The sequence below is a fragment of the Argopecten irradians genome, chromosome 10 (genome assembly GCF_041381155.1).
Source record: "Argopecten irradians isolate NY chromosome 10, Ai_NY, whole genome shotgun sequence".
Lineage (NCBI taxonomy): Eukaryota > Metazoa > Mollusca > Bivalvia > Pectinida > Pectinidae > Argopecten > Argopecten irradians.
Window position 1 is genome coordinate 36,370,827 of NC_091143.1, and position 12,944 is coordinate 36,383,770.

At 37.6% G+C, this 12,944-nt stretch overlaps 1 protein-coding gene across 1 annotated transcript in view; it reads right to left on the bottom strand.

Moving 5' to 3' along the window:
- Positions 1-12,944, bottom strand: part of LOC138332684 (uncharacterized) — a 58,547-nt gene that overhangs the window by 22,937 nt on the left and 22,666 nt on the right. Inside the window, exons 12-24 of the mRNA XM_069280675.1 lie at positions 10,878-10,994; positions 9,577-9,688; positions 8,048-8,209; positions 7,451-7,504; positions 6,798-6,984; positions 6,114-6,187; positions 5,477-5,603; positions 4,748-4,934; positions 3,975-4,463; positions 2,892-3,557; positions 1,802-2,087; positions 935-1,330; positions 181-268 (exon numbers count right to left, since the gene is read on the bottom strand). Of these exons, the coding sequence (XP_069136776.1) occupies positions 181-268; positions 935-1,330; positions 1,802-2,087; positions 2,892-3,557; positions 3,975-4,463; positions 4,748-4,934; positions 5,477-5,603; positions 6,114-6,187; positions 6,798-6,984; positions 7,451-7,504; positions 8,048-8,209; positions 9,577-9,688; positions 10,878-10,994 (2,945 nt within the window). The remainder of the gene's footprint in view (positions 1-180; positions 269-934; positions 1,331-1,801; positions 2,088-2,891; positions 3,558-3,974; positions 4,464-4,747; positions 4,935-5,476; positions 5,604-6,113; positions 6,188-6,797; positions 6,985-7,450; positions 7,505-8,047; positions 8,210-9,576; positions 9,689-10,877; positions 10,995-12,944) is intronic.

The following is a 12,944-nucleotide window of genomic DNA, read 5'->3' on the forward strand; positions in this document are numbered from 1 at the left end:
GAGGATTAGTGGTAAAATGTCAGATATCTTAACCACTTGGACACCCTGGACAAGAGGTGGAGGACTAGTGACAGAATGTAAGACACATAAACCTTTAAGTGTTGTAAGTTTAGTGTTAGAATATTGAACATCTTAACCACTGGGCTGAACCCTTATCCATGTTTTTATATGAAATACTACCTGATCTCTGAACTTCTGCTACCACTGGTTTCAGATCGCTTCCTCCTCTTTGATGAATGGGGATCATTACTGGTGGTGTCAGAAGTGGCTGGAATTAGAATTCAATTGAAGTTTAAAATTGGGCTATACCAGAATTATGAAAGGGAAGTATGAAAGATTACTCCAAATTACTAAATGTATATGTACAGTAAATTATGGGTACTCCAAATTACTAAATGTGTATGTACAGCTACTGTAAAATATGATTATAACGAACCTCTGGGGACCAACAAATTAACTTTGATGTAAGCATAGTTGTTTGTTATACCCATTGCAGATATCTGATATCAACCGGACCGGAAACGGTAATTACTAACAAATAACCACAAATTTGTTGTAAGAGTGTTCATTATAAAGATGTTTTACTGTATTATAGGATTATTCAAAAATCAAACAAAAATTTGAAGCTTACTATAATCCTAACAATGCTTACGATGAATCTTATCCTCAGCCATAAAATCATTTCATATTTCAATATCTATATTTTCACTGTAGTCCCACTTTGTAACCTTACCAAGTGCAGTTGGCTTTCATATAGTCTATGAAATTCAAGCGCTTATTATGAATTGTATGTGTAGTTGTATCACAAGTAATATGAATGCTATGCTTGCTAGTGCTTCATGTTGAATTTGCCTCTGTTCAATTGGCATTCTTTTTCGCTATGAATGCCACTGAAAGACGTTCAATGCTTAACAATGTGGTTTGTTTACATTACCTGGTTCCCTGACATCATGCTTTGCTTCATTCTCTACTCCGTCAGATGACACAGCGATACTGACTGTCGTCTGCCCACATGGAATGCCGTCTGAAGATTCACTAATATCACCCAAATCCTTTGGTTGTCCAGCAGCTTTCTCACCTTCATCCGTCTTTTCCTTATCTTCAGCAAGTTTTTCACAATCTTCTGTTGAACTTGTAAAAAGTGATTCTGAATGCCTTTTTTCTTCAGTCAAATGTGATGTCTCCATTACATCACTTCCTGTTTTGTTAATGGTGGACAGTTCACCGACATGGGGGGAAATTTCAAAATCAGACGGCTGAGTTGAGCTTCTCCTTGTTGTTTCATTTGGTTTTACTTCTTTAGGTTTCTCTACAGCACTTGTTCTTCTGGCTAATAAAATAAAATAAATCTAAACATCACAAAACTAACAAAATTAAAACTTTTAGGCCAAGTCAGTGGCTTTTACTTGGGTACTTTTTTGTCATGGTCTGGAGTCTATTTTTTGTGGGTAGAAATATCTGAGGTAAGTCTTTGTAACCATGATTGTATGTTTACATCTTCGTTGTTTACATATTCATGGTTTCCAAACAACACAAATTTCTACACAACAAACATTTTATGATATAAAGTATCAGAAACCACTTCGCTATGTGTCATTTCTAATTGACATATGGTCAAGTCTAACTTATTTATTTGGCACAATCAACTTTTACCACAAAATTGCATTAGAACAGGTACTTAGAGAAATTCAAGAGTTCACAATTACCTTATCATATCAAATGCATAAAACAAATATAATAAGTGCATAGCATGAAAATATGATTACCACGAAAACGTGTAATTTTACAGTATGTTACAGACCTGGTGCTGAGACTGGCTCAGGCGGGGTGAAGTAGGTATCCATATCTGTCGCCGATTTCTCTATGTTTATCTGAGATATTCCCATCCCTTCTAGACTGGCGAGATTCTGACGTGACCCGCGGTTACTACCACTACTGGACCGTGAGATGGAGGAACTGACATCTGCAAGGTCACCAGAGGTCATGGTGCTGGTGCTTCGTGACGGTGACGGAGAGAGATCGGACACAGATAGCAGCTCCGTAGTTTCAGTTGTCACTTCTTTCAGCAGTTTTGGAGGATCTTCTTCCTGTCAAAGAATAGTAAACAAACTTTGCTAAATTAGCTATGAGAATAACAACATGATATTAGATCACTATGAATAAGTCTGAAATCTATTTTTAATCATTATAATTTGGGTTCAAACCTAGATCTACAATAGCCAAAAGAAATTAGATTTTTATTCTTCGATCAAATTCTAGCATCCAGATTAAAGAAATACCATTTCACAAAAGAATTGAAGTCAGCCTTTAAAATCAATTTTTTTTTATAAATCATTTTAGCATTTTGCTTAAGTCATGACCAACAAATTACAGAATAATAGAAGACGATTGAAAGAGTATAAGTTTATGAAGTTTAATTTCCAATTTTTGACCTTTGAAGAATTTTACTCTAAGATTTTGAAACATTGAAACATTACCACTTTCATCATGATCTTGATATTTGTATTTGCTAATTTAAGTGATTTAGAACACACTTTCTTGGTATGATGTAGACATTCTGGCCATATGAATCTTTACCTCTAATTATTAGCATCATAAAAGTAATAAGTATAATAAAAATAAGCATTAGTCTTGACCTTCACCTTTAGACTGACATATAAAAATAAGTATTTGTCATGACCTTGACCTTTAGACGGACATATAAAAATAAGTATTTGTCATGACCTTGACCTTTAGACGGACATATGAAAATAAGTCTTTGTCATGACCTTGACCTTTAGACGGACATATAAAAATAAGTATTTGTCATGACCTTGAACTTTAGACGGACATATGAAAATAAGTCTTTGTCATGACCTTGACATTTTAACTGATACAAGTGTTATACTTACCTTTTTGGTTGTTTGTCGTGTGACATGTCCATCAGGACTGCGGAATGTCTGAGTTATCTCCTTACATTCTAACAGCCACATTCTGTACACAGTTTTAGTAACGACTGTTTCCTGTGGTAGAGGCGGAATGGTGGTGTCAGATGTTGTCATTGACAACGGACCGACTACCAAGTCCTGACATATAGGGGTTGTCCTCACAGGGGTGACAGCTGGGGGAGGAGCCATCGTAGCAGACTGACTGACAGTAGGTTCTACTATAGACGTTGCTTGTGCTGTAACAGGAGTTACTATAGTGGTAGATGGATTGACCGACGGAGATCTTACAGCGAGCTGGCCCGCTACTGGCGTCCTTGTTACCTCTCTATCCAGTGTCCCTGAATCACTTGTCCTTCTTTGTGGTTTTGGCGTTCGTTTTGGTGTTTCTGGCGTTCGTTTTGGTGTTTCTGGCGTTCGTTTTGGTGTTTCTGTCCTCGGAGGAGTTGATTTATTTTTTACAGAGTTATGAAATGATACATGTTGTGATGGGCCGGCTTTTTTGACGCCTGATTTTTTGTGAACGGCTCTATTCCATTTTTTTCTTGTAGTTGTTGGAGTTGTCTCCATCTTTGATGAACCAGGAGCAGGCTGCTGTTCTGATGTTTTGGTTTGGTCCTGTCCAACATTGGCCTTCAAAAGATAATTCATTTCTCAAAAAGACTCTTCAAAAAATAAATGAAAAAAATTGCATCTTATTTCCATGCCAATTTAATTTCGTGTTTTCATACCCAAGGATATTTTCAAGACAATTTAATTTGGCGATCTATTCTTCTATGGATTTAATTTACCTGTATTCAAAGCATTTTCATGGCAATTTATTAGCGCCATTTCTTATTACCTACAAAATCTAATTGCATCCAAAAATAAGTTGGTTTCAAGTTAAAGGATATAGAAAAGAAAAAATATCAATTTGTCATTGAGTTGATGGCAGAAGATATCATGATGGCTTTATAAAATAATTACTTTTACAATATTGGGATGGATATCTATTCAACCCCGGAACTCATAGTCCTTGTGACAAATTTAGATACCAATGAATTAGCGTACCTCGGGTACTAAAGGGACAGTGTCTGTATTCGTGAGGGATGTTGCCTGTGACTGAGACCCATGGAATGTGTATGGATCTTGTAAACCTGTTTCCTTTTGTCTTTCCGAGATTCCAGTCATCTCCTTGTCATGTTCCGTCCGTTTTTTCAGAATACTTTTCTTCCCTTTGGATTTTCCTCGTCGGTGTCCATGTTTAATTGTTTCCTTCACACGCTCCAAATGGGATAGGTCTTCACTAGCAATGGACATATCTGCATTGGAAGGCTTCGGAGAGGTTATTGCACTGTCCTCCATGTTTTGTCCGTGAGTATTACCGGTCACTATTTGGAATGGTTGCCTATCTTTGCTGACAGCGTCAACACCACCAGTTTTTATCTGAGTATGGTGTTGTTCACTGGTTTCACCAACATCCATCCTCTGTACAGTCTGGCCGGCATCATAACTTTCTGTTTCTTGCATCATGATATCCTCAACATCTTCTTGTATCTCCTAAAATAGAACATGATAACAGGATGTAGGTCTGATAAGCAACAGATGAATTCCACATGAAAATTGTTTTCACTTAATTAAAGAGGCCTTTTTACCTTATTTTGGAAAAGGAATTGGGAAGAAAATTTCCAGGAGTAAACTGTATTTTTTGGGAATTTGACATAAATTTGAAATAATTTCCATTGGGAATCGGGCCCATTATCGGCCCCAAAAAGCCCCTAGAAAAAGCCCTGGTAGGATTACAGTAAATCTTTTTTTTTTAAATGAAAATTGCTAGAGGTTACCATGTGTTCTGTCGGACTGGCTGTGTCCATCCCCTCCATACTGGCCTGGTATCCCGTCGACGTAGCCTCACTAGATAATGTTCGAGTTTTCTTCAGTCTCGGTAGCTGTTGACTCTCGGCCCTCGGTGACAGTGTGTCCTCTCTGGTCCTTTTATTCCCACTCCCAATAGGAATGCACTCGTCATCACTGGAACAATTACAATTGGGTTTTACTTTTTCAAGGGGGGTAGAGAGTTGGTGGTTAACAATGAGATGAGAGGAAGAGCAATTACTGCGTTCAAACAAAATCAAAAGAGTGTCTCCATCCCTATAAGAGCACCATCCTTCTTTTTCAGGACTCAAATCTGTTTCTCGTGAAATAAAATCTTGAATAAATGTAGACTGAAAACATGAATACCATATAGTTTCTTTTTCAAAATGACTTGTGGGTTTTTTTTTACAATAATTTTGGTCTAAATTTTGTCTTTTTAAGTATCTCATCAAGTTTTATTTGTAGTTCCCTGGGCACTTATTGGTTTGAATGCATTTAATATGTTTCATTTGCTGATCATCTTCGAATGCTTCAAAGTAAGTTTTTCATTGTTTTTAATACACGAAACACAGCGCCAATGACCGTTTTGTAGTACACAGTAAAATGTAGACAACAGTCAACACATAGAAAACTCAATTTTCTATCAATATTCCAGTATTGTTATTGTAATGTGATACAGTAACATTTTACCAACTCACCTTCCATCATTGATGATCTGACGTTTTGAAGGTGACCTTGTCAACTTGCCAGTTCCCTTTTTTTGACGAAACACTTCAAATCTACTGTCTTCAGTCTGTTCTGAAGGAATCTCTCTCATCTCTGGTCCTATAAAGTAAATTTTGAATTCAAGGTCAAAATTATTAACAAAGCCATGGTCATAGCGTAGTGATTTTCATTCACCAACAAAGTTATTATAAGATATCCATCATAGTACGAACCACAGTGGGCCCGTTATAATCCAAATGCTGATAGTCAGGAAAACTCACAATCCAGACGGAAATGTCAGGGAATGGATTTCCGTAACGTTGTTTATACTCACTAGTCCGGAAATTCGGATTCCAAATCCAGAACTCTGTTTTGGGAACAGAATTAATTTCTCGCAATAATCCAGACAATTTCTTGTCGCCATGTGCCAAGAAAATCCTAGGCCAGCTACAGTCATGTGTAAAATACACACTACCACATGACACTAGTGTGTGTTGTCATAACGACGGCTGCCAGGTCATAGCCACAGGCGTTTACCGGAACACCTTTCACACGGGTACATGCAGTCATGTAGCATTTTATTGGTTTTCTAAAGGAGATCACGGCAAGTTTTAGTGTATAACTACTTACTATGTAAAGTGAAGCCAGGCTCTGACATGGATGTTTGTGTGTCAATCATGGTGAGAGATGGAGCAGGAACAGGCCTACAGCATACAGTATCAATGAATAAAACATTATAATATATCCATAACTACATCATAGTTACCATGGTAACAGCACATAATACCCAATATGGGTGTTTCAAGTTACCAAAAGATGTGAATGAAATATGATTTATCATCAATTAGTCACACTTTGGTGATAGTAATGTCATAAAAACAAAAATCACTTCAAATCATGATGTCATAATCCTGGAATACTTTACCCACATCGTTTTGGTAGCTCAAAATTGTCATATTACTTCTACAGCTTTTACGGCCATACAAGAATTTCACAGATTTCAAGGTAAACTTATTTAAAATTCATGGTGCTTTGTGATATTACTTTGGAATCTATGTGACATCACTCTGGCTTGGTTTGTTCTACTTCCCATTAACCTCCATGTACCAAGTTCAGAAGATACAGTGAAGCAAGAGTTCCCAGAAAACAACCACTAATGAGAGATCTGTATCTGAAAACTGCCTCATGTAGAAAATCGAATTTGCAACCCAGGCTGAGGGTTATTGGTAGAACATTAGGACACTTTAACCACTCGGCCACCACAAAGAACCCATGTAGCCATAACACAACATGGAAACATTGAAGGTTATTTACCTGGTTTCACAAGCTGTGGCCTGATGGGAGGGCCCAGGTGGTGGTGTGGGGTAGTGTGGTGATAACGTTTGCGATGGTGGCTGGTTCTGTCCGGGGGACGTTTGTGACAGTGGCTTGTTCTGGCCGGACGAGATTTCAACAGGGTGGAGTAGGGTACCATCCTTTGGTAGTGACAGATGGAAGCCAGCTGTTGATGGGAAACCAAATGTTTATAGAATTACAAAATGACTGGAGTTCATTCAGACATTTTGTCCTGGTACATATTTGAAACAACTACCATATAGCGGGGAATTTTCCCAGTCGTAATATTTGACGATTTAGCCATGAAAACTGAAAGTAAACCAATTAATATATAATTTGGCGAGTTAAAATTTAGCAATCTGATATAGGTCTTGGGTTTTAATTTGGTTTTTAATACATCAACAAATAAAATGTTCTGTTCTGTCAACAATATCCATGTATCTATTGATGTCATGAGAACCACAGTGATCACTTCCAGTTGGAAATGAAATGAAGGATCTATTACCACATTAACTCATTTTAAATATATCTCCCTGCATACTAAGAGTAGTCATTATAAAATAATAATTTAAGCTTAATCCAAGCTTTTACATACCTGAATCTGAGTTTGAAGTATTAGACTTTTTACATACCTGAATCTGAGTTTGAAGTATTAGACTTATCTTTCTCTGGGTTGACTCCCATATCTGAAATAAGATTTTATCTGAATTTACAACCTAGACTGAAAATTTTTGTTCCATGAGATACAAGTACTTTCATATCAGACATTCAAACTAAAGCATCAAAAGCAAGAAGAAATTTTCAAAAATTAATTTTGATAGCATCTAAATTCCTTACATCCATTCTGATAATTATAATACCTGGCCACGATTTCTCAAAACAAATTTAAGTAACAAACGAACTTAGTCTAAAATTATAAACATAGATTACATAATAAAAATAACTTTTAATCTTTGACTTAAGCTGTCATGATTGTTTCGAGAAATCGCGGCCTGGTAACTATTAGAGACCCGGTATGCAGACTGATAAATTTCTGGACTAAAATACTTTATATGACAGATCCAATAATTTCAATGATTTTTGCTCTATGCTTTTGATGCAAGATCATCCCAAAACATATATATATATACATGTTAACAGCAAGTATTAATATCATTTACCGCCAATGCTGAGAACATGTATTAATTACTGCAAATTCTGTGTACATGTATGAAAAGTCACATAAGTACCATCATTTTCCTGAGACAGAGGATCCAGGGCTGGCGAGTGTGTGAAGTCCTGTTTTTGTGAAGAGTTACTCCCCCTCTGTGAGGCCTGACTTTTGGAGTACTGGGAAGGTGTTAGATGTAAGACCAGATCTTGTGACTGGGTTCCTTCTGATCCCTCTTCCTCTGTAACACAAATCACCATGAGAGTTGATGCATACTAAAAATGTCTGTACAAAATTAAAGTCATAGCTTCAATATATCAAAGTAAGATAACACAGGGCAGGATGTAAAGCCATCATGTACATCCCCTTTTATGTCATAGCAGTGGCATAGAAATAGTAAGGTTTTGAATGAAATATGAACTTCAAAAAAAGTTATGTTTTTGAAAGCATCATAGTGTGAATAAGATATCCTTTTCAAAGAAACCTAAAGACTTGAAGTTTTAAATAAGGATACCAAAATAACTGAAGTCTACGGATACCAAAATTTAGTTGTTGAATAAAAAATATTGTATTTATCAAATGGTCTGAAAATTTAATTATAACCATTGATGTCACTGTTATTTAATTTCATCGGTTGTGCAATTAATTTTGTTATCATAAAATTTCCTAAAGAAGAGGCCCAGAGGGCCTGTATCGCTCACCTGGTTATTGTAATGCCAAGTTATGTTCTGATTACAGGTTCATTGTTTCTTTTCTGAAGGAATTTAAGATTTACCTCTAAATTCTCTATTGAGAACCATTCTTTCTGCTCTAGGGGGTTTACCTCCATTTCCCTTATTGGGCACCGCCCCTTCTGCCCCCAGTAGGGTCAGAGGCAAAATTTATAAAAACACTGTTCATCTTCCCCCAAGGATTTTTCTGGCCAAATTTGGTAACATTTCGTGCAAACTCTATGACTAGTAACAATTAAAAAGGATTAACCTCTATTTCCCTTATTTGGCCCCGCCCCTCCTACCCCCTGGGGGTCAGAGCCAAAATTTACACAAACTCTGTTCCCATTCCCCCAAGGATGTTTCTGGTCAAATTTGGTTACATTCCATGCAGAACTCAATGACAAGTCACGATTTAAAGGATTTACCTCTATTTCACCTATCGGGCCCCTCCCCTCCTGCCCCAAGAGGTCAGAGCCAAAATTTACACAAACTCTGTTCCCTTCTGCAAGGGTGTTTCTGGCCAAATTTGGTTACATTCCATGCAGAACTCTATGACAAGTAGCGATTTAAAGGATTTACCTCTATTTTCCCTATTGGGTCTGGCCCCTCCTGCCCCCTTGGGGTCAGAGCCAAAATGCATACAAACTCTGTTCCCCTTTCCCCATGGATGTTTCTGGCCAAATTTGGTTACATTCCATGCAGAACTCTATGACTAGTAGCGATTTAAAAGAAATGTTTACGGACAGACGCCGTGCAATGACATAAGCTCACCGGCCCTTTGGGCCAGGTGTGCTAAAAATACTAGCATTAAACCTTGATTAAATATCAAGTACAGGTTATTGAAATGACACATAATGTCTATTCCTATTCAGACCTACCACTGTAACACACTTACCCAAACTTTTCTGTGTGACATCTCCCTGATCTGTCCCCTCATCAAAGCTGATGATGATGACACTGTCCTCTTTCTTTTCCTCTACCTCAACGACCTCTACAGACTCTTCTCTCTACAGAGATAAATGTATAATGTATGTCCAAAGCAATGGTTTTCAAAAATGAGAAAGTCAATTTTTATTCTTTGTGATTTTATGGTGTTGTGAAAATTCTACAGAACAATCTGTGTGTTTATGATCACCATCAGATATAAACTGTATAATACATATAGGATCTTACATGAGTGTTCATTTCAGATGAGATTTTATGAAACGAGTCTAAGAAGTTTTTAAGAAGTTTGCGAGCCTTGGTGAGCAAAAATTAAATCTTCGAGATAAGTTTCATAAAATCTCATATGAAATGAACACAAATTTAAGATACTTTTTATCACATATCTACAAAACCTACATAACAAAGAATTTCACATCAAAACGTATTTAGAAATTTCAGCGAGGCCGCTATTTTGTCCTGCCGTCCTCGCAATCCTGATGTCACATCATTTTTCCTGACGTCATTTTATTGTTTCTGTCTGACTTCACAATGAATTTCCAGCCAATGAATATCGCTCCAGGTCATATTACACTAGTGACATATGCAAAAATATTAAACGGGCAAAATCACTGGATATAAGGCGAAGTATGTGATAATATGATATTTCACTACAGCTATTGAATTCTCTGAATTGTGTAATGTGTTTTAAAAAGTAGTCCTGGTCAAAGTTCATTATTTCAGCCAATCAGAATGCGAGTTTATAGCACACATGTGATATAAACAAATTGTTAACCAACAACTGTTAAGGTTTACTGATGGCCTGACACAGTGTATTGTGCTAGAAACACATTTTTAAAGTTAAAGGGTGGTATTTAATTCAGAGCAACAATATTATTTAACTTATTTCTGCACCCTTACATGCAACAGATGTAATATCGGGCCTTGAGAATTTATTAAAAGGGGACTATGGTAATCACATGATAAAAATTCAACAATCAAGACACACTCTATAAAACAAGCTTTCAGGAAGGTGATATATATTGAAATACACTTTCATTTGTGTGCAATATACTTTCACCAATTTCGCGATCCAAGTAATTATACTTCGCGAAAGTTTGTCTCCAGGAATTAATATCTACACCATCAATATAGATATCATTAAATCTGTGAATGTTAATCTTTGTTGTTTTGAAATGGATATTGCGAAATTTAATAGCCGCGAAAGCCCGTTGGTTTACAGAAGATGATTGGGCGACACCAGACATGACCTACCTGCTGGTGGGAGTGAGATTCCGTAGCACTATTGTGTAGGTGTAACGATTCCCCACACGTTTCCACATCATCAGTTACCAACGTCGATATCTTCTCACGCTGTACATCTTTGTTCCCCTAAAAAATAACAAGAGGCCCATGGGCCTTAACGGTCATCTGACTATTAGTACAATACAACATAGTCGTTTAAAGATTTTAGCCTATTTGACCTCTGTGACCTTGATTGAAGGTCAAGGTAATTCATTTGAACAAACTTGGTAGCCCTTCATCCAAGCATGCTACATGCCCAATATCAGTACCCTTGGCCTTCTAGTTCTTGAAAAGAAGTCATTTAAAGATTTTAGCCTATTTGACCCCTGTGACCTTAAATGAAGGTCAAGGTCATTTATTTGAACAAACTTGGTAGCCCTTCATCCCAGCATGCTACAGGCCAAATATCAGTACCCTGGGCCTTCTGGTTCTTAAGAAGAAGTCATTTAAAGATTTTAGCCTATTTGACCCCTGTGACCTTGAATGAAGATCAAGGTCATTCATTTGAACAAACTTGGTAGCCCTTTATCCCAGCATGCCACAGGCCTAATATCAGGTCTCTAGGCCTCTTAGTTATTCACAAAAATTTGTTTAAATGATTTTAGCCTATTTGACCCCTGTGACCTTGAATGAAGGTCAAGGTCATTTATTTGAACAAACTTGGTAGTCCTTCATCCCAGCATCCTACCGACCAAATATCAGTACCCTGGGCCTTCTGGTTCTTGAGAAGAAGTCGTTTAAATATTTTAGCCTTTTTGACCCCCGTGACCTTGAATGAAGGTTAAGGTCATTCATTTGAATAAACTTGGTAGCCCTTCATCCAAGCATGTCACAGGCCCAATATCAGTACCCTGGGCCTTCTGGTTCTTGAGAAGAAGTCGTTTAAAGATTTTAGCCTATTTGACCCTCGTGACCTTGAATGAAGGTCAAGGTCATTTATTTGAACAAACTTGGTAGCCCTTCATCCCAGCATGCCACAGGCCTAATATCAGGTCTCTAGGCCTCTTAGTTATTCACAAGAAGTTGTTTAAAGGATTTTAGCCTATTTGACCCCTGTGACCTTGAATGAAGGTCAAGGTCATTTATTTGAACAAACTTGGTAGCCCTTCATCCCAGCATCCTACAGGCCAAATATCAGTACCCTGGGCCTTCTGGTTCTTGAGAAGAAGTTGTTTAAAGATTTTAGCCTTTTTGACCCTCGTGACCTTGAATGAAGGTCAAGGTCATTTATTTGAACAAACTTGGTAGCCCTTCATCCCAGCATGCCACAGGCCTAATATCAGGTCTCTAGGCCTCTTAGTTATTCACAAGAAGTTGTTTAAAGGATTTTAGCCTATTTGACCCCTGTGACCTTGAATGAAGGTCAAGGTCATTCATTTGAACAAACTTGGTAGCCCTCCATCCCAGCAACCTACAGGCCAAATATGAGTACCCTGGGCCTTCCGGTTATTGAGAAGAAGTCGTTTGAATAAAAAGTTTACGCACGGCGCACGGCGGACGGCGGACGGCGGACGGCGGACGGCGCACGGCGCACGGCGCACGACGACGGACGGTGCATGATGACAATAGGTCATCCTGACCCTTCGGGTCAGATGACCTAAAAAATAAAAACATATTACACAGGAGTTATCCATTACTAGAATAGTTTCAGAGACGAAGTTGTAAAGATATGGATATTGTTATATTGACCCATTTTAGCCCCGCCCCTTGGGCCCACAAGGGGTCAGCCCCACCATTTATACTACAGTATATTATGAATCCCCACCCCATAAGGACAGCTTTCAAGTTTCTCACTCTTGAATATTCAGAAATATATTCATGCTAAGGACATATGCTTTTATCATATGATGACTGAAATAAATGTGATAACTTCAAAGTAAAAGCCATTCCAAAATCTGTGCAGATAAGACATAAAACTATTAAATGACATCTTCTATATTTGCAAAGAGATATATCAACTCATTCATCCCTGAAAATTTATAAGCTGTTCCGACATTTGAATAAGAAGAGTTTAAATGCATGTTAAGGGGTGGAGGA